The sequence below is a fragment of the Mangifera indica genome, chromosome 5, assembly GCF_011075055.1.
Source record: "Mangifera indica cultivar Alphonso chromosome 5, CATAS_Mindica_2.1, whole genome shotgun sequence".
In the NCBI taxonomy this organism is placed as follows: domain Eukaryota; kingdom Viridiplantae; phylum Streptophyta; class Magnoliopsida; order Sapindales; family Anacardiaceae; genus Mangifera; species Mangifera indica.
In genome coordinates this window covers 11,996,106-12,016,629 of record NC_058141.1, presented here as the reverse complement: position 1 = coordinate 12,016,629, position 20,524 = coordinate 11,996,106, and the positions used below count along the sequence as shown (strand labels likewise).

The 20,524-nt window shown below is 32.6% G+C and overlaps 2 protein-coding genes and 1 pseudogene across 2 annotated transcripts; 1 reads left to right on the top strand and 2 right to left on the bottom strand.

Annotated features, from left to right (window-relative positions):
• Positions 1-2,199: 2,199 nt before the first annotated feature.
• Positions 2,200-4,298, top strand: LOC123216230 (protein CRABS CLAW-like). The gene is made up of 7 exons (XM_044636628.1): positions 2,200-2,536; positions 2,885-3,013; positions 3,283-3,388; positions 3,496-3,544; positions 3,759-3,834; positions 3,927-3,983; positions 4,059-4,298. Exons 1-7 carry the CDS (start codon positions 2,441-2,443, stop codon positions 4,062-4,064), a joined length of 519 nt encoding a protein of 172 aa, XP_044492563.1. The 5' UTR covers positions 2,200-2,440; the 3' UTR covers positions 4,065-4,298.
• Positions 4,299-6,667: 2,369 nt separating this feature from the next.
• Positions 6,668-12,453, bottom strand: LOC123216359 (annotated as a pseudogene).
• A 5,173-nt stretch (positions 12,454-17,626) lies between these two features.
• LOC123217509 (protein BIG GRAIN 1-like E) lies at positions 17,627-18,993 on the bottom strand. The gene has a single exon (XM_044638572.1). It carries the CDS (start codon positions 18,660-18,662, stop codon positions 17,763-17,765), a length of 900 nt encoding a protein of 299 aa, XP_044494507.1. The 5' UTR covers positions 18,663-18,993; the 3' UTR covers positions 17,627-17,762.
• Positions 18,994-20,524: the final 1,531 nt, after the last annotated feature.

The window sequence follows — 20,524 nt, the reverse complement described above, 5'->3', positions numbered from 1 at the left end:
AATCAGGGTTTCCAAATACAGATAAAAATTGCAACAGAGAAAGGCCGTAAAAAAAAAAAAAACCAAAGCAACAACGGATGGCAAAAGCAAACCATGCACCTTGGGAAAGTCGAGTTATACGAGCAGAGAAAGGTTAGGATAGCAAGTGTGAAAGTAGCATTGTTGCCATTAATGGAAACTGAGGAATAGTCCCATCAATTAATAAAAGACATAAACCCCATCTCCCTTCTCCTAAATTCACTGGTATAGTGCCAATAGTGACATTGACGTGTGATTGTAGCTTCCGTCCCTTTCAACTTTCCTTGTATAAGATTGCAACCACAATAGAGGGAATACATGGGCAGGTGCTCTTCTCTTCACTATCTTTTCATTCATTTAACCTACGTTTTCTTTAGCTCAACTGTGTCAATTCCTGCTCAAGCCATTAACTGCATTCAAGCTGTCTAAGATTATTTGGCTCAAGATGCCATGTTCTCCTGTTTTTTCTGTGTCGTTTTCTAACTCAACCAACAATGGATATCTTACTGCACCAACAATGGATATCTTACTGTTCATCCTTGTCTAATGGATATACTGTTTTTTTTCCCATTCACATACGTACTACATTTAAATTCCTTCATGTGGTGCTTCTAACTTATTAATATTAAACTTGAGTACTTCTATTCCAAGTCTTCTTGGTATATCAAAGATCATTACTATTATTATTAGCCATCTACGCTTGTTGTTGCACTTAATTTGGCTACAATTGTGGAGAAGTAGTATCACAGGCCACATCTTGACACTGGTTAATTACCCTTCTATTCTTGACAGTGGTGATGAGATGATAAATGATAATCAGTTGATCAATATTAAGCTTAAAATTAGCTAATGGTACTTTGTTCTTTGCCTTCAACTCCAATCCACCAGTGACATATAGATTCTCAACCAATAAAACTAAGTATGCAGACTTTGAGTACACAAAATAAATATATATCATCATGTGATTAAGTTAAAGATAAAATAATATTCAATTATATGATAACACACATTATGTGTGCACCTATTTTGTATACTTAAAATGTACATTTGTAACATTGTTTATTCTTAAATGCATAGTATTAATTAACGTGTCAACTACCTCAATGTATATTGTCGCTTATGTTAACACATTTTGACGAAGAATAAAATTATGCGTACAAATAAATTATATAACCTTTTGTATACAATATGAGGTGATAGAGTATGATTGAGTGATATGATTGTTTATTTTTTTTCTCACTTCAAAATCACTCAGTTAGATATTAACATATCAAGTTGTATACAAAAAAATTATATAATTTAATTATACATATAGTATTACTCTTTTACAAATACCACTCTCTCCCTAATGAACAGTGGCAATTATTAGTTCTTTCTTTCCCATATGAGTGCTTGAATCTGATGAGATTTGCAGATATGATCAATATTCTTGCTGCGCTCCCAGTATTAATTTCAAGGTAGAGGAGAGTAATGTAATGGATTATTAACTATAATTTTGCGTGCATGGCACAAATTAATGTGAAGGTTTAGGGTTCTGAATCTTCCAATTGATGTAGCAAGAAAAGAGGGAAAGAGTAGGAGATGAAGGTGGGGTTGGCAAATGACCCTTGAATAAGGTAAATTGCTTTCACAGCTAACTATTGCCAAATTAATGATTCAACAATGTGTCTATATACATATAGATAGATAGATAGATAGACAGATAAGTATGCCAAAAGTGAACTAAAATTTTGTAGAATTTGATTACTATTGCCATAACCCTCAGGCAAAATATAATTATAAATAGTATTATGTATATATCTTTTTTAGTATTTACTCATAATTTAGTACAAAAATAATGTATTCTCGTATTATTAAGTATTACTTTATTTTTAATACAAAATCACTCAATCATATAATAACACATCATCTATATATTTATTTATATATTTAAAAATATATACATATAGTTTTATTAATATAATTATACTCAACCTAACCTAAAGTTGGTAACATGATTAAACTCTTGTTTTCCTTCATAATTCATTAAGACAAGCCAATAATAATGGTTTCATAAAACACCCCATTAAATTAGATAAGCTTGCAGCAAACTAAAACAGACTTATAATTCCATAACAGAGACAATTTCTAGGGCAAAGTGTGAAGAGATTATACATATCTTGAGCCTTTATTAATATATCTAAAATGAGTGCATCGAAACGCCCGTGCAAATCAGCTCTGCAAAACTTGCAGTGCATGTACAATTTGACTAGTAAAGTAGCCCTAGATATATCTTTTTGGCGCTAGCTTGAGCTATTTCACACCACTATTTACTTACCTCTTCTTTTCTTACCGATCATCAGCTATCACAAACCCTAAACTTTTCTTCTTTCCTCTCAAAACCTAACCTTCTATCTCTTATTCATCTTCTTCTTCTTCCAAAATGAGCCTAGACGAAAACGTCTCCATGGACTTGCAAGTTCAACCCTCAGAGCATCTCTGCTATGTTCGCTGCAACTTCTGTAACACTGTTCTTGCGGTAATTTTACGTAGTATTCAATACTATTAATTTTTTACCCGTTTGATGTTGCTATATAACTACAGAAACTACACACCATGATCTAATTTTCTTCTTTTTATACGTGCTACTTGCATGTGAAGAAATATATTAACGTTATTACCATGAAAAAGATTTGAAGAAACAATGGAAAAATGTTTGCATTTAGAGGTGACTGAAAGTTTTATATATCATGTATGTTTTTGGAGGAAAAATTCACGTTGAAAGTAGATACTATAAGAACGAAAGTCTATATATATACATATATAATTGTAATTCTTTGATCTTCTATAATGTTTCTTTTCACTAATTTCTTGTTTGTGATGAGAGGTTGGGATTCCATGCAAACGGTTGCTGGAAACAGTGACAGTGAAATGTGGCCATTGCGGTAACCTCTCTTTTCTCAGCCCGAGACCTCAACAGCCAGCTCCCTGTTACCAAATGAGCATGACTTTTCAGGTATAATTATATATTTCTCCATTCATATATGCATACACTCCAAGAAAGAGGGCCCCAGATTTATAAAACGCAACGCATCTGCTTGATCTACAAAATTAAAATGTACAAAAAGACCAAAGAAGAAAAAACTAGTGCAGCTGCTAATTCTTTTAGCAAGACATGGTGATATGTAGTATATATGTGAAGATAAATTAAGATACTATTCATCTCTTTGATCGATTAATATATTTCACTAATGCGAGCTGTTTATATCGATTCATTTATTTTAGGAGAAGCAGAGCTTTTGCAATGATTTGAAACTGGGCAATTCCTCATCATCCTCTTCATCGACTTCCAGTGAGCCATTGTCCCCCAAAGCACCATTTGTTGTAAAACGTATAACAACCCTTAAACAGCTGTACATAGATATTCAATTATAGAAAAAATAATTACCGGCCTTCAACTCTACACAATTTTTATTTTTTATTTTTGTTTTTATGCAGCACCTGAGAAGAAACACCGGCTTCCATCAGCCTACAACAGGTTCATGAAGTAAGGGAAAGATTTTCACTATTAATAGCTAATGTTTTGGCCATCAACTAGTCTGTTTTTTATATTGTGTGACACTCCATAATGTTAACGTTCATATATTCATTTTTCTTCAATTAGAATTAACTTGCACCAGTTATCTATTGTCAGACCTTCCATTTCCTTCATGGTTCTGTTATTTTATTAGTATATAAATATTAACTTTCCATTATAAAAGGGAGGAGATACAGCGCATCAAAGCGACCAATCCTGAGATACCACATCGAGAAGCCTTTAGCACTGCAGCCAAAAACGTGCGATATCTTTTAAACTTAGAAATTTTATTACCCCTAAATTAAAAATCTTAATCTTTTCTCTGATTTAAACTTTCGTTTGTTTGTTGTAGTGGGCTAGGTACATTCCTAATTCACTATCCGGGTCTGGTTCTGGAAGCAGCAACAATGTAAGAGAATTTCTTCAATCTTTGATTTCTTATTAGTGTTATTAATGATGCCTTTGTGGGATTTGGGTGTTGCAGGAATGAAGTAATCATGTTTAATCAACAATGCTGAGACACAGTGGAATTGCAAGGGCTCCTGAAGCACTTGAAAAATCAGTTTGTTGATTTGGTTATTTTCTTATTATCATGCACTTCATTTTATGTTGATTTGGTGATACTGTTGTTTTTTATAAGCTCTGCATGAGAACTAGTTAATTTGGAAGTGTTTAACGTTTGACATTATTAAAATTATGAGTACGCTAGCTGTTCATCTTATCATTAGCATGGTTAGAATGTCAAATACAAGGTAGGATTTTATATTAGAAAGTATGAATATCTAATATAAAATATGTATGATTTTAGACTCTTTAATCTCAATAGCTGATTTTTAAGGTATGACTTTTCTAAGATTTATATTATTTAATATCATAATTATCTCTATATCTCTCAGTCAAAATCTTGTAATATGGGTGGTGACATCAATATTGTAAAGTCTGTCCAGAGTTATTAAGAAACTAGTGCATAGTCATTCCAAATGGAGTCGAGACTACGAAACGTGATAGTATTTTGGTTTGCAAATGATTAAACTGAAGAAAACAACTTATAGGAGTCATAGATAATCAAAATGATGATCTAATTCACGTGGTCGGTCTTACTTGAATTTATATTTAGTTAGAACATGCAATGCCCAAAAATCATTACCATGATTATCCAATTCAGCCGGGTTTTAGTTATAATGCTAACCCTACCTTCGATTAATAACATTAACTTATTTTATTGTTATTTTTTATTTTTAAAATGATTTTTATATTTAGCTAGGTATTAAAAAATTACTTAAAATTCTTACAAATTTATCCTTATCTAAAAAATTTAGTTTAACATATTAAATATATCTCAATATTATTTTATTTTTATAAAATAAATATAATAATTATTTATATATACTGCTTTACCTAAATTATTGATCTATACTAATTAATTTTTAAAGATAATTTATTATTTTTATAATCTTTTAGTTTTTAATAATAAAAGATTTTGAGCAATATTATATGTACCCACTTAAAGTACATATTTATATCTATCATTATATGATTGAGTATTATTTTATCTTTAATTTCGAAATCACTCAATTATATGATGACACATATAAGTATATACTTATTTGTGTACTTAAAATAAATATATATAATTTTATTCGAAGATTTTAGTAACAAAATGCACTCTAATGATGCATTAGTTACCCATCCAATAGTTACAAGAAAGAAAGCATACCCTTCCAAATTGGCATCTATATAAACTAATAAATGTCTTGTTAATTTGGTTATTGATTTTTTTACATATGGTGATTTTGGTAGTCCATAATCACGTTGAAAATCTCCGGACTAATAAAAGTGCCACTCCCATAGGGATTGATGGACTCATTCTTGTAACTTTTGAGATGTTGCGTTCTACAACTCAAACTGCCACCAACAAAATTACAAAATGTGGAAACTTGACTGGTCAAAACTCCAAGAATTTGGGATTGTTTATATAAAGCCGGTGGGTATCATGTCCTCATGTCCACAAACCATGAAAGGTCATCTAGTTGATCAAGCACATATGGCCGTCTTCAAATAAATGATAAACAGCTCTATACAGAATCTGACATCAAAGGTTTTTTTCCTCCTAAAGTTCTGCATTAGTGAGTCAATATTAGGATTGAATTCAAACTTGAGTTTGGCTCAATTCAGTAGAGCGAAACTCGAGCTCACCGAGCTTGTTTTAAAAGTGTTTGAGTTCGACTCGTTTGGAAAGAGTTGAACTTGAGTTTGAGCTCTAAACTTGATTCGATACTAAAATAATGTCATTTTGATACATACTAATAAAAACGACGTCGTTTTAATCGATTCATATCAAATTTTTTAAACTTGTAAGTTTTATGAGTTAAACAATCTTAAAGCTTAAGTTTGAGTTTGAGCTCATTTAAACTGAACTTGTTTTAGGCCTACTCAGCATCCCTTTACCGAGCTTTCAAAGTGGCATATTCATCTTAGCTTTTAGTTTATCCCTTGAGTCCTTCCAACCTTGTCCCTTCCCTGCAACCAAAGTCATAGACTTATTACGGGAATGAAAGATGGGGGGTAGAGACTTGCTCAGTCAGCATCGGCAAAAACTCTTCAGATATATAGTACTAATGCTCAGAATAATTGGGTAAATGAGTTAAAGAAAAGACTCTCCTGAATCTTACATCCCTCTCCGACCATAAACTAACAACAGCTGAAAGGTTTGACAGGCTCAACTGATATAGAAAATCATATTAGCACCTAAACTTAAAAAGGGCAAAGAAGTTAACTGATGCAACAAAGGATTTCACAGTAAGAAAACCCAGATAGTTCTTCCGGTTATATACTTAATAGAAAAAGTAACATGCTATCAATATATTGCATCTGAATTGTTTACCAGCACTTTTACCATTGCACAAGCACAACCAGTTAAAACTTTTCAAGCTAAGTATCTCAATAGCCTGCCAATAAACTGCACAAAAAATATGTAATATCATTCACTCATTGAGGCAAATTAGCTAAATGGGCAAAAATATACGTTGGCAATTTGTAGTTTGTTTTAGTGCCCTGTGATATTTTCATCAAAATTCAGCATTTCAGATGTAATTCAAAATAAGAAACTCAAATTCTTTTATGATTTTATTTCTCATCAACAGCTCTAAATTAAAATTTCAGTACAACAGGTCATTCATTCAAAAATGAAAAGAATTTCATATGAAATGCATACACAGGCAATGTTCTACTCTCAAGTGATGTTAAAATCTAATTGGCAAACAAAGATTCACATGCTAATGCTGATGTACCTAATTTACCGCTTTACAGGTCAAGAAGCAGCACAAATCATCATTTTGCTGCTTTTCTTGCATGGAATTCCTCTGATGCTCCACTCTTTTCAGATGTGATGATAGTTGCGTCAAATCAACAGTGGACCCATCTTGAGGAGAGAGAAAGTTCTTGGCCTTTAAAAGATCAGACTCTTGAAAAACTGCATCTGCTTCAACATCCAAGTCAACAGCACAACCGGCATCAGGAAGCATAATAGAGCCTGTCTGAGCACTATCCACAGAGTTCATTGCAGCCGAATACAAGCCATCTGCTGCATGCCTTTCCATAGACGTTACACCTACAGGTTTGTTAAAAATTAGGTCCAGAGTATGATGGACACAGCTGCCTTGATTGATCGAAGGCCCAGACATTTGAATTCTTGCTGAATAGCTTCACAAGTTGTGTGACTGAGCTGACAGAAGAGAGAGAGAGCACAAATGGAGTGTGAAATCCCAGGTAATTCTTGAACAGTTGAGTTATTACAAAAATTATATCTTTCACTTTCCCACGGAGGAATTCCAGAATTAGGTTGTTTCTCATTGGATGGAAAAAAGATTTTGTTAGCAGTTGCCTGGTAGTGATGGGTGCTGCAAATTGAGAACTTGTGAATTGTTCCTCCTCAAACTTGAGACACTTAAAGAGATTAGCTTGTTCATTGCTTTCCGAGAAAAGAATGCCCCCAGGAAGTAATTCTAGGAAAACAAAGGATGCGACTTTTGGTACCAAAGTCCCCAGAAATTTGCTGCCTCCAGAACCTATATATGTTAAACAGTAATAACTTAATTGACTTCCAAACAAGTAATTGATTATTAAAGGTTACTTGGCTTTTTTTTCTTGAACTCTTAGTTTTGCTTATATACAGTGCTACACTACAGTATCATCATAACATGCATGATCATAATTCAACTGCATTCATACTACCCTGAAGAAGCTCCCAAGACCATTTCTCCATGTCATTAATTGCAGAAGCTTATGTTTATAAAAGATCATCTTCAAATATAGTCAAACAATAATGAACCCCTTCACAATAAAATCAATTAACAAACAAATCATGTGGATCCAATCATATATACATTCATGTCCTTCCAAACACAAGTCCAACTAACTCTAAGTGATAATTTAGTTAATTGAAGACCGGAATTTTTACAACTCTCACAAACACTCTTTAAGTAAAATTGATTAGGATATAATGTTGAAAAACAATTAATTCCAAAAGTTCATGTTGTAAGAAGTGCCCAACAATATTTTTTGAAGTAATATTCAATACAAACCCAAGTATCTCTAGACCTATGAATATTGTTTATTTTTCTCATCCTTTTCTCAGCATGATATTCTTGAACAAAATGATTTCACTCTTCTTTACACAAATGTGATTTGCTTTTATGTATACAATTCATGCTTTTTAATTTATCTCATATGAGGCTCACATCACACATACAGCATTAAGGGACAAAGAGACATAACTGTCATATGTAACCACAACATATCATTGTTGCTGGCATGCCAATTATGATATCATATCTTTGTTCCCCATTAGTAATTAATGCCAATCAAATCTATAATAAATGGATTCTAGTGGGCATTATTAGCTTCTTTTATTGATTAAAAATGATATCTACTTATGATTGATGCATAAAGTGAATAAAAAGAAACCATGATGGTTGATGACTTGCCATTTCTAAATGTGGAATAAAGGGCTTTCCTAAGATGGAAGTTCCTTTTGTTTATAGCCGTAAAACTTGACCTGGTCAAAAGGCGTAAGGCAACAGGATATGTTATACCTATGGAGTGGTATTAAGGAACAATGGAAGTTATCATGCTCTAATGATTAAGTGCTTGAAGGATGCCCTTAAGACACAACAAAAAGTTGCTAGGATTGGTTTTTCCTTTTCATATCAATTATCAGATACATCATCTCTGATGCATCCACTGGACTAAAAAGATAAAATTTTATCCGCAAAGAGTTATTTTCAATGTGCATCATTATCAGAATTCAGCTAATTTAATAAGTCTTAAAGCAAAATGGGTAAAATCAGAACAGAACATTTGTCTACATGGCATATAAGAGAAATTATTGGACAAAAAGTAAGCTCACCAAAAAAAAAAAACACTGAATTGTATATTAAAAGTTTGAAAGAAAGTGTATCAATGCAATGAGAACATTTTTGCAACTGTTTACGTTATGTAGAAAACATATAAATACAAGAAAAAGGGCTTGACAAATATCAGATTGATTACCATCCTTGAACCCAAACAAAAAGAGTTATGAACTTTGCAGATGGTGCAGATCACAGTGGAGGCAGAATTGATATAAAAACATTTACACAGGTTTATAATATGTGAATATAAACATTTACAAAGGGGAGCTTCTTAATATAACTTCTATTCAATTATACAAAAATGTTACTCATAATTTCTTAGTTGATATTATAGCACTTATTGTTCATACCTTGATATTGTTGCAGCAACTTATGTGGTTTACCAGAGAGGATATTAAATTGACGCTTTCTCCTCCGCTCATTGTGGCCTTCTAGGCGTCTACAACAACTGTGTTTACTATCATCAAATTCAGCCAGCAAATGAAACATGAATAACCAAAAAGCCATGATCATCAACACATGACTAATAATAGACTCTTCATTCACAAAATTAAGGATAGATAATATAAAAGAATAAAATATAACCATAAATTTTTGAGACACAACTGTCATAGCAAAGTAGCCTACCAAAGTGAATTCAGCACTAAAGACCTTAATTGCATGGGACTCTAAATAAGTATTATTGATTTCTCACTGCTTGATCATCTCTCATTCAAGGTCATTTGAGTTCCAACTAACCAGAGGAAAGAATGTAAAATGTAATATCTTATAATTTCACCCGGGTCAAATTATCTTTTCTTTTTTTCCACACAAACCCTTTGCCACAGTTAATAAAGCTCAAACTTCTTTCCTCCAAAAAGGATCCTATGGCCGTCTATGACTCTCCCAAATACCAAATGTGCACACTTTAATGAATGTAGCTCACATGGCTTTGATAAATCTTGAAATAGGTAAGCATTTAGCATGGATGGAAAAACCATTAATATCACCTAAATGCAAATTCTGAATGAAAGCACAACCAAGCAAAAGATTCTTTAGTACACCAGACCATCCACAGTCTTCTCGTTTCCCTTTTTACTCATGAAAAATGTGGCATTTGCCTTTCACTTCATTGGGGATATGCATTTTTGAGCTAGATTTCAGGATCCAGTACACAAAACTTAAAGAAGCTGCATTGTGAAATATATAGTACTAAAGACTCATCTCTTTGAAGGACAAGTTTTCATACACTTGAGAGCAGAAAACAGGGTAAGAATTTTTCGAAAGTATATCTGCTTTTTGTGCAAGGAGAGACAGTCCAGAAGCTGATATCTTATTGATTTCTTGAAAGCAGAATAACATTTTTTGTTTGTTTTATTGCCTCCATTGAGGCTTTGGGTACATCATGTTTTCTTAGGAAAATGAATTTTTCTCTGTTTCCAATAAGTACTACTTGCTTAAGGCTCATTATGGTTTTTTCCCAACTGCATTGCAATTTCTTAAGTTATTTATGCAGAATATTCAAAATGAGGCGATCGTAGCTATGAGGCAATTTTAGGTGCAATAGGGAAATATAATAATGTTATTTAATAAGTAACTGCTTTGACATCTATCAAAACTTATATATAACAAAAGAAAAGTAAAGGCTAGATTGAGGGAAAAAGAAATATCAACCTGCTACACTGCTGGCAAAACCTTTGCTCATAGCCATTAACTATAACTTTTAGAGTTTTCTTGTGAACCTCACAAACCTTATGCCTTGTAATCGTTTGACAAGCTAAGATGTTTGTTACAGCCATAAACTTGGCAGAGGGGAGTTTGAGAGCATAAAGTCTTGTGCAAGTTCTAGTCACAGTCAAAGATGGACGCAGAGAAGATACAACCGACTTCTCCTGCCAAAATTCACCATCTGCATATCTACACAATCAACTAACCTCCCTAGCTTTAAATCAACAAGTATTGAATCTTGAAAATTGGACTCCACACAAAACTCGAATTTTTCAATCCAGATTCCTCTTCTCTGAAAATGAACTTGAGGTGACCAGACAAGTAGGACTAGTCACTCTTTTCCTAGAATCACATTCACTACCCTTCACTATACCTTTGGTTGTACAACTAGGGATGGCAACGAGGAGAGGTAGGACCGAATACCCCATTCCTCATCCCCGTCCCTGTACCTGAGGAGAAAAATCTTCTCTCCGTATCCTTTAAACATAATATAAACATATTAAACAATAAAATTAACTAAAACTAAAATCAATTTACTATTTTAAATGTCACAAATAACATATATTAACCACTTTAATATAAACAACAAAAAACATAAATATATTTGAAAAACACAAATAATCTAAAGTTATAAAACTATATTAGTATTTTAAGCAAATATGATAATATAAAGGGCGGGAATGGAGATGGGGATAGGGATAGAGATAGGGATGAGGCAAGCTGCGAAAGGGACATATGGATCCTTGTCTCCGATTACAGGAATATTTTTCGTCCCTGCCCCCATCTCCTTCCTTATTTCTATTAGAGAATTCCCTCCTGTTTAGGGTTGGGATGAGTTAGGGACTTTAAATTTGAGTCAAAATTGTTATCTCTATGTACAACTAATGAAAGGTTTTCTGGTCACATCAATCAAAATGAGGTCCATAAATTCCATATCCTCCACTGCATCACTATCTGAAATAAGCTCATTAATATCAAAACTATAAAAGGGTTTGCTTTCCAATTCCATGAATGTTTTTCTAATTCTAGAAAAAAGAGTCAACTGGTAAGTCTACTTCATCAGAAAACAAAAGGCCTTCGCCTTCAGAGGAATAGCTCAAAGACTCACCAAAGTTGCACATAATATTCAATACTTTTAAATACCAACCAAAATTCAAGAAACGACACAAATCACTCCAAAAGCCAACTAACTAGGAACGATAAACAAGCACTGCAAAAAAAAAAAAAAATCGTTCATCCTTTGTAGAAATTAAATATTCAATTGCACATACAGCAAGAAGCAATAGCATTAAAGATAAATAAATAGAAACAAAAAAAACTTCTGTTCCATTTATTTCTTATGCTTTTCCAGCTACCAAACATGTGCGGTTTAAAGCACTCAAAATGCAAAACCCACCTAGTTTCCAGAAAAATATATATCAAACGCTTCCACTCTCAAAATCCCAATAAACAGTAAAAAGCTATAAAACCGAGAATCTTCTTTATAAGAAAGAAGATAAAAGCATTGTTATACAATTCAAAAATTATAAGAGAATGAATGAACAGCGACGAAACTCCAAGTATCATACTATTTTCTTACACTTTCAGAGAAAAATAGAGGATAAGAGAAGAAAAGAAAGACGGTGAAATGATTAAGAAAGTAATCTTACCAGAAAAGCAAAAACGGCGCATCGTTAAATTGAAGGGAGAGAAATGAGGTAGAAGAAGATACCAACTTCTCTCTTTTTTTCAATTTTCCTTTTAGGACAAATTATAATTTTTGATATCAAATTTAATTTTTTGAAATATGAATGTTATTAAAAAACTATATAATTATGTTTATATATTTTAAATATATAAATAAATATATATTATTAAATAATTTTAAATTAAAATAAAATAATATTTAATTATATGATAATATATTAAATATATTTATATATATATAAATAAATATACATAATATTATTTAATAAAAAATTACAAGCGTTTGACTTATCAAAAGTCATTAACAAAAATAAATTACTATGAAAACTTGACTTTTTAAAATTAAAAAAATGAGCGTTTTTTATTTTAGCAAACTTTGGATGGAAAATAGCCTTTAACATTTATATATTCATTTATATTTATTGAATGTCAAGTAAACAATTGTGCCTTTGACAATCATGTACAAAGTTTAGTATGGTATTATTTCAAAGTTTTTTTTATTAATTTTGAAAATTTTATTTACTCACTCATAAATGGTTAAGATTAATAGAATTTTAACTTCTTAAAATTTTATTTCTTTTTTTCCTTTAACCTCGTCATTGTTTGGAAAGATGAAAAATTTCGTCTCCCAACAAAGCTTTTCGACTTTCCAAATCAAATTTACGTTGGTTAATGTTCCAGAGGAGAGAAGAGAGATCGTTAGAACATGTTGATGCATTAGAAAAACTTCATCATCGACAATAACGTCAAATTTGACGTTGGAGATTAAAAACTAAACCCTAAGGGAGAATGCAATTTTTTAAAACTTGACTTTGAGGAAAAATAGTTAGTTTTGGGGGATTTGGAGAGAACTAGATTAAATTTTAATTTATTTTTAATATTACAGATAAAATGATAATTTTATCCTTGAAACCGTTAATTTTAATCATCTATGAATGGGTAAATAAGATTTTCAAAGTTAACGGGAAGAAAAACATACTTTGGGTGAGAAATAGTCATTTGGTCATAAAAAAAATATAAATTAGAAGACACAATTCTAAAGATATAGATATTAAAAAATTATCAAAATAATCTTGATTTTATTATAATTATATCTTGATTTATTATTTTTGATAAAAATAATCTTTAATTAATATAACAGATAAAATATAAAAATATTATAAAATAATTATATTCAAAGACATTTAAATAAAATGATATGGTAGTATTTTTTTATTATTTCTCATGAAACATAATAATTATTTATATTTAATAATTTTTAAATAAATTTTTATTTTTAATAATAAAATATTATCCTAATTAAACACATGCTTAACGTAATTTTCTTGATGGCATTATTCATGATATAAGGAAAATAGAATGGATTCAGGATCATTCGTTTACCATTCCTGTTGGACATAATTAAAGTTTTTTAATCGGTTGAATATTTCGCACTTTGGTATAATACTATGTTTGGAATTGGGCCCTCCACTCCATTGTGTTGTTGTTGTTGTGTGTGCGCCCCGTGGTGCCTCATTTTTGCGTGTGATATGCCGCCTCAATGGGCTTCTTTTATTTTTCAGGCCGAAGGACTTGTTGTCTACAGCAGTTAGAATGGTTGAAATTGAAAGTCTACTTGGACTAGACACAAAAGAGGTTTTTTATATAATTCAACCCACCGGAAGGCTACGTCTATTATTACATAGAAATAATTTAATAAAATAATTTCTTAATATATTATTACATGGAAAATAAGATAACAATTGTGACAATAATGTGGGATATTAATTAAAATAGGCAGTCGCTTTCTTGCCTAAAACTTTTTCGGTAACAAATTTAATGTTTTACCTTTTTAAGCAAATTATTTTTTTCATTTCAAAAATACCTTTCGTTTAATTTCTCTATCTTACCGTAGCATTTCGCCGATTAATTGTCTACCTTTCACAAAAAGCATTAAGATTAAATTATCTGTAATAAATAAAATTTATAAATTGAAAAACAAATTAATTTTTTATAAAATAATTGATTGTTATATATTGTAAATAATAGATATATCGAACGTTTTTCTCAAAACGGTGTGTTTTTCTTAAAACAATGCGTTTTCTTCTCAAACAGGCTGCGTGAAGGGGTGTGGGAAGGGAATGGGTGCGTTAAAAGGTGCAAAAATTTGAAAAAGGGTACGAAAATGGGTGCGGGAATTTGGAAAGGGGTACGGGAAGGGTGCGGCAAGCATTGCGGGTGTGTGGAAGGTGCGACAATTGTTGAAAGAGTGCGACAATTGTTAAAAGGGTGCGACAATTGCTGAAAGGGTGTGACAAGCGTTGCAGATGCGTGGAAGGGTGCGACAATTTCTGAAAGGGTGCAAGTGCGTGAATTAACTAAAGGATGCGGGAAGGGTGCAAGTGCGTGAAAGGGTGCAGATGCGTGATGGGTGCAAGTGCGTGAAGGGGTGCGAGTGAGTGAAAGGGTGCGGGTGTGTGAAGAGGTGCGAGAATTTACTAAAGGGTGCGGGGTGCATGGAATATAATATAATATATATAATATATATATTCATTTCCTTATATAAAGGGGTGCGGGAAATTGGGGTGCGTGGAGGGGTGCAATTCCCCGCACCTTTTAGTAAATTCCCACACCCCTTCACGCACCCACACCCACACCCATTCCCACACTTGCACCAATTCTCGTACCTTTTCACGCACCCGCACCCGCACCCATTTCTGCACCCTTTAGTAAATTCTCGCACCCTTCACGCACTCGCACCCTTTCATGCACTCTTTCACGCACCCGCACCTTTTAGTAAATTTCCGCACCCCTTCACGCACTTGCACCAATTCCCGCACCCTTTCATGCACCCGCACCTGCACCCTTTAGTCAATTCCTGCACCCCTTCAGCGTCACCCTTTCATGAACCAACCCACACACATTTTCGCACCCGTGTTTGAGAAAACGCACCGTTTTCAGAAAACGTCAGGTATATCCATCATTAATTTTATTTTCACTTGTAAATCTTATTCATTACAGAAAAATTTAAGTTACGTATCGTCTGAAATGTAAAAAATTAATCGGCGAAAAGTTACGATAAACACTAAGAAATTAGATGAGGGGTATTTTTGGAATAAAAAATATGATTTGCTTAGAAAGATAAAATGTAAGAATTCCTGTCGAAAAAGGTTTACGTGGTAAATTGACTGCCAATTTTAATTAATTTCCCCAATAATGTTTTGATTTGAATGATTAATATTCTATGATTTACATATGTTCTAAAAATGATATAATTTTGTCAATTATGATCAACGATGAAAATGATATTATATATGTTTCTAACTTATAAATAATTATTTTTAAAATTGATTTATTTTAATAAAAAAATATTGAAAGAAACTTGAATTATGTTTAAAAAATAATAGAGTAAATTTATTTATAATAAATTAAATGGGTAAAGTAACTCCCTTTAATTAGAAAAATTGTCCATGTTGTTGTGACCTGAAGTCTCACATCGCTCTCGTGCAGTCCACTGAGCATATATATAGGCAGGGGCCAGAAGCCCTTAACTCAATAGACGCGTTTTAAAGCCGTGAGGGTTTGAAGCCTAAAGCGGACAATATCTGTTGGGCTGTTTATAATACGTTATCAGCACGATTCGCGATGGGGGGGGGGGGGGGGGATGTGTTGTGACCTGAAGTCTCATATAGCTCCTGTGCAGTCCACTGAACGTGTATATAGGCAGGGGCCAGAAGCCCTTTAACTCAATAGACGCGTTTTAAAGTCGTGAGGGCCTGAAGCCCAAAGCGGACAATATCTGTTGGGCTGTTTATAACATATGTCAATTTATAAGCACAAATAAAATGAGGATGCCCAACTCTTATGGAGGGGCTGATGATCATGGATGGATGGACGCTAATAAATATAAAATTACAAGTAAACTTTATGGTTGTGTCAATATTTATCACCAAGAGAGTGTTTGATTCAAGATAAATAAATATTATTTTAATAATTTATTATTTATTATTAATATTACATTGTTGGATTTGTCACATAATAAATAGTTTCATCTTATATTAACAAATATAATACGATATATAATATAAAAAGTGATTTGATTAGTACAACCAACTTAGTTATTAAAAGATTATTCATGTAATATTAAATTTGTTATATTTTTATATTTATTTATTATTTTTAAGACAAAAATATAAATTTTCAATTAAAATAATAAAAAATATGAAAAATATTTTATAAATATATTGACAATATGATAACAATTTGAAAAAAAATTATTAATTAATTTTATAATGTGACAACATGAAAAAAATCCTAATATATTATTAAGATAGAATATATTTTTGAAAATAAAAAAAATAAATATTTTGTTTAACCAATCACAATACTAATTTACCCAATAATCTTTAAAAAAGTAAAATAATATATTAATATTTTTTTAATATTATTAATTAAAAACGATAATTATTTATATATATCATATTTTATTTTTAATCTTATCAATAATATTTTATTTTTAATAATTAAATATTATCTAAACTAAACACCTAATTTCATCCTCAATTAGTTAGATCGCCATCCGGTTTGCCTCATCTCAACTGCGTAGCTTCAAAAGTTGGACCATAATTAATCTTTAGGAAGCCACTTTGGTTTTTGTGGAGAAATAGAAAGCTGAGATTTCCCTTCAGCCACAAGTTACGGTCAATATAACTCAAAAGTCGAGCTTTAATCTATATCCTAATTAAATTGTTGTTTAATGGAATCGATGGTCAATGTATAGAGACAGCTTTTTGTCTCTAAAGTAGACAGAGAATGGTCATATGGTCACATGTCAGATCTCACGTTGATATTTTGTTTCATATTGCTTAATTACAACTTTCTTAATTATAATTTGGATTGAGTTTAGGTGAAAATCAATTAAAAAACGAGTGCTCTATATCTATTGGGAAGACATTATGCTATCCGTACGCAAATGCTTCAACATTCAACGTTAATTTTTTCTGCCTTTTTTATAATTTTAATTTCTTTTTCTTTTTCGCAGGTCCCCCAGGCTGTCGCTGCATGCTTCTGGCCAGGGCATTTCTACATGCAAAGGGGGAAAAAAGGGCATGTAAATTTGAAACTATCGTCGACCCCATGATTATTTTTGTTTGTAATTAGCAGAAATCATGAGATTTTAATTTAAAACTTCAGGCAGATATGTATAGCAACAATTTGGAATGTAGCTAGCTTGTGTAAATTCCAACAAGTTCTCCAAAAGAAACAAAAATTGAGAAAAAAATTTATGGCGTACATTGATCACATGAGGAAGCAAAATCTAGGACGGTACCTTCTTCTCACAACTAATAGTAATAATAAGAACAAAGAAAGCATTAACAAAGGGGAAAGTATTTGAAGTACACAGTTCATAGAGATCCATTGGAAATTGGCGCTCCTCTTCTGATGCTATCCATATGCGTTGTTTCATACACAGGCAGATCATTTGAGTATATACCCAAGTCGTAATTTTGCAACTCAAAGAGATCCGAGCTTGAATCACTATCTGCACCATCATCAATCTCGTTAAACTTTTTATATTCTTTTTCTTCAACCCAAATCCTATCTTTCTCGGTATGGTTATTAGAATTCTTGTACTTGTCCGAGTATGCAATATCATTGAAATTGAATTTCTCATTTTGTGGAGCTGTAGATTTTGGTGCTTGTCCATTATGCTTTGTCGACAAAGATACTACATGCTTGTGATCTAAGTAGCTTCTTAGATCCTTGTAGCTCTTCGTAGGTGTGTGTGCATAAGGAGGAGGTGTTCTAAAACCTGAACTTGAAGAACTGGAGCTTCGAAAATGACTAATGCTACTGCTTTTTCTTCTCCCACCGGGGCTCTCTTCTTCGTCTCTCATGGACTGTGTAGAGGATTTTGATTTCTTTTTCTTGGAGCTTGATTGATTGAAGAGCGAGTTCAAGAAACTAGCAAGTCTACCTCCTGGAGAGCTTGGTTGCTTGTATTTCTTCTCTTTAATTTGCTTTTCAATACCATGTTGATGGTGGGACTGTTTTTGATAACAAACAGGAATTTGAGGAAGCGATTCTCTTATCATAGGGATGTCCAAGCTGATTCTTCCTCCTCTCCATGCTTGTCTTTCTTCTCTCAAGACCTTCTGAGAAAATGCTGCACAATGATAACCAGAACCTTCATTGTAGCCAGAGAAATAGCGGGCAGCCTGAAAAACGTCAAGCTCACCGGAATCATTCCTGTGATGGAATGATTTCTTGTAAATCTTGTCCGAGTCTGAAAGTGTGATGGACATGGTTGAAACTAAGTTTATTTGTGTTATGGGGAAGCTATGTGACAGGGAGAAGGTATATATGGGAAAATGAAGAATAAAAGGAGGAATTTGTGAGATTGTGGAGATGAAATGAGATTAGACTTTGAAATGATTGAGAGTAGTGGGAGAGGATGGCTTTATAATAATCAACTGCACTGTCAATAATAATTTAATATGATGAAGAATGTTTTTGGTGGTTCTTGGAGAGGTCCCAGTTGATAATAGTGAGAATTGTGCTTTAGTTATACAAGTGAAGTGCGGTACAAGAGGGATTAAACTTTTATCCTTCTCATACTGTGAAAACCAGAGGTTATGGTGGACATGGTGGGGGGCAAATTAAGAGCTGGGTTTCCTTGGATTCTAGGCTTAAATTTTCTTTTAGTGGGATTTCCTTTCAAGTGTGTGTTGGCAATGGCTATGCCAATGAATTATGAATTTGATTTTTATATATATACCACTATAACTTTACTTTCATGTATCATGATATATCTACACACACATACATGATCTCTCTGTCTCTTTAATAAATTGGAACCTTTAATAACATCAAGTTAAAGGAAACATTATTTGTTTGCCAAGGTATCTTTTGACTGTCCTAAATCAAATCTGCGTGGCCCAGTAAAATCCGAAATGCTTCCTCTTTGGGAGAGTTATGGGGTTGAGCTTATTTTTTTTGTTTTTCAAATGGAGGTGGCAATTCTTAAGGAATGGTCACCCTGAGTGGGGAAAGGCTAAATATTCCTTAACTTAATTCTTATCATTTGGCATCCCCACTGCCCTTTCGTGATCTCCTCGTCAATGCACTACTCTAAGGGTGTCTAGTTGATTTACATGAAAAGAGAAAGTGGAATACGATATAACCCATTGGCAAATGACATTGTCACTAATTGTCACTAATTGTCCTTATCCAATTTCAAGTAATTTATTCAAAGTTAACTATTTTAGATCTAATTAATCTTAATCATCTTTATCGTAGTTATGAAATCATTTTATCATATAATAACATATCATTATTAACATCCACATTAGTATTCACATGGAGAATTTTATTAATACTAATGAATTATGCAATCCAACCAAAGGGAAAAAAGGAAAACTTTTGAGTAGTGAACTTTCAAATTTAAAGAAGAGAAGGGAGAAGGGGTGTAAACATTTTTATTTCTTTGAAGATATTGGGTTAGTCAGTTGATTTGCCCCATTAAAACACAAATTTTCATCTCTAGATGTTGAGGACAATAGTCTCAACCTGGCGTTCGTGTGGACACGAGCATTCTTGACAAGTATTATGTTAATAATTTGTGGTAGAGTTTGAGCTCAGCCTAGCTTTACTGTACATGAAACACATATTACTAGTAACTAAAAGTCAAGTCGATTTTGAAGAAACAAAATGGCAATGGTCCCGGCCTTGTATCTCTTTTATCTAGCTTTCACCACCACCACAAAGTGTGTGCATAAATTCACTTCACCATTACGCTTGTGGTTTTCCACTCTCACCTTTCTCAACAAAGATAGATTATAACTGATCAAATATTGTTTAATTTTATTGACAAGATCAGGTGAACAGTCACCTCAGCAACTTAAAAATTATCACATGAATCATAAAACTGATGACATCGATGAGCTTAAGGCTGATGGAGGACCTAGTTGAAGAAATCGATGGAAGGGTGGCCACATGTGTTAGGCGACTTGTTAAGATCAGAATGAGCTTCGTGACTTGACATAGCTAATGTCTTCATCCTCTCTAGCTAATTGCTATTTGATCTTGGATTCATTTATGAGTGTCTCATGTCTCATTCTTTTAATTAGTTATACACCACGCATTTTGAAGTTTCTTTTGTATTTGT

Excerpts from the sequence above, each read along its gene's own strand:
- LOC123216230 (XM_044636628.1), top strand. The coding sequence starts at position 2,441 with ATGAGCCTAGACGAAAACGTCTCCATGGACTTGCAAGTTCAACCCTCA. Across the intron at positions 3,545-3,758 it reads GCCTACAACAGGTTCATGAA|GGAGGAGATACAGCGCATCA; the intron begins GTAAGGGAAAGA and ends CCATTATAAAAG. Across the intron at positions 3,835-3,926 it reads TTAGCACTGCAGCCAAAAAC|TGGGCTAGGTACATTCCTAA; the intron begins GTGCGATATCTT and ends TGTTTGTTGTAG.
- LOC123217509 (XM_044638572.1), bottom strand. The coding sequence starts at position 18,662 with ATGTCCATCACACTTTCAGACTCGGACAAGATTTACAAGAAATCATTC.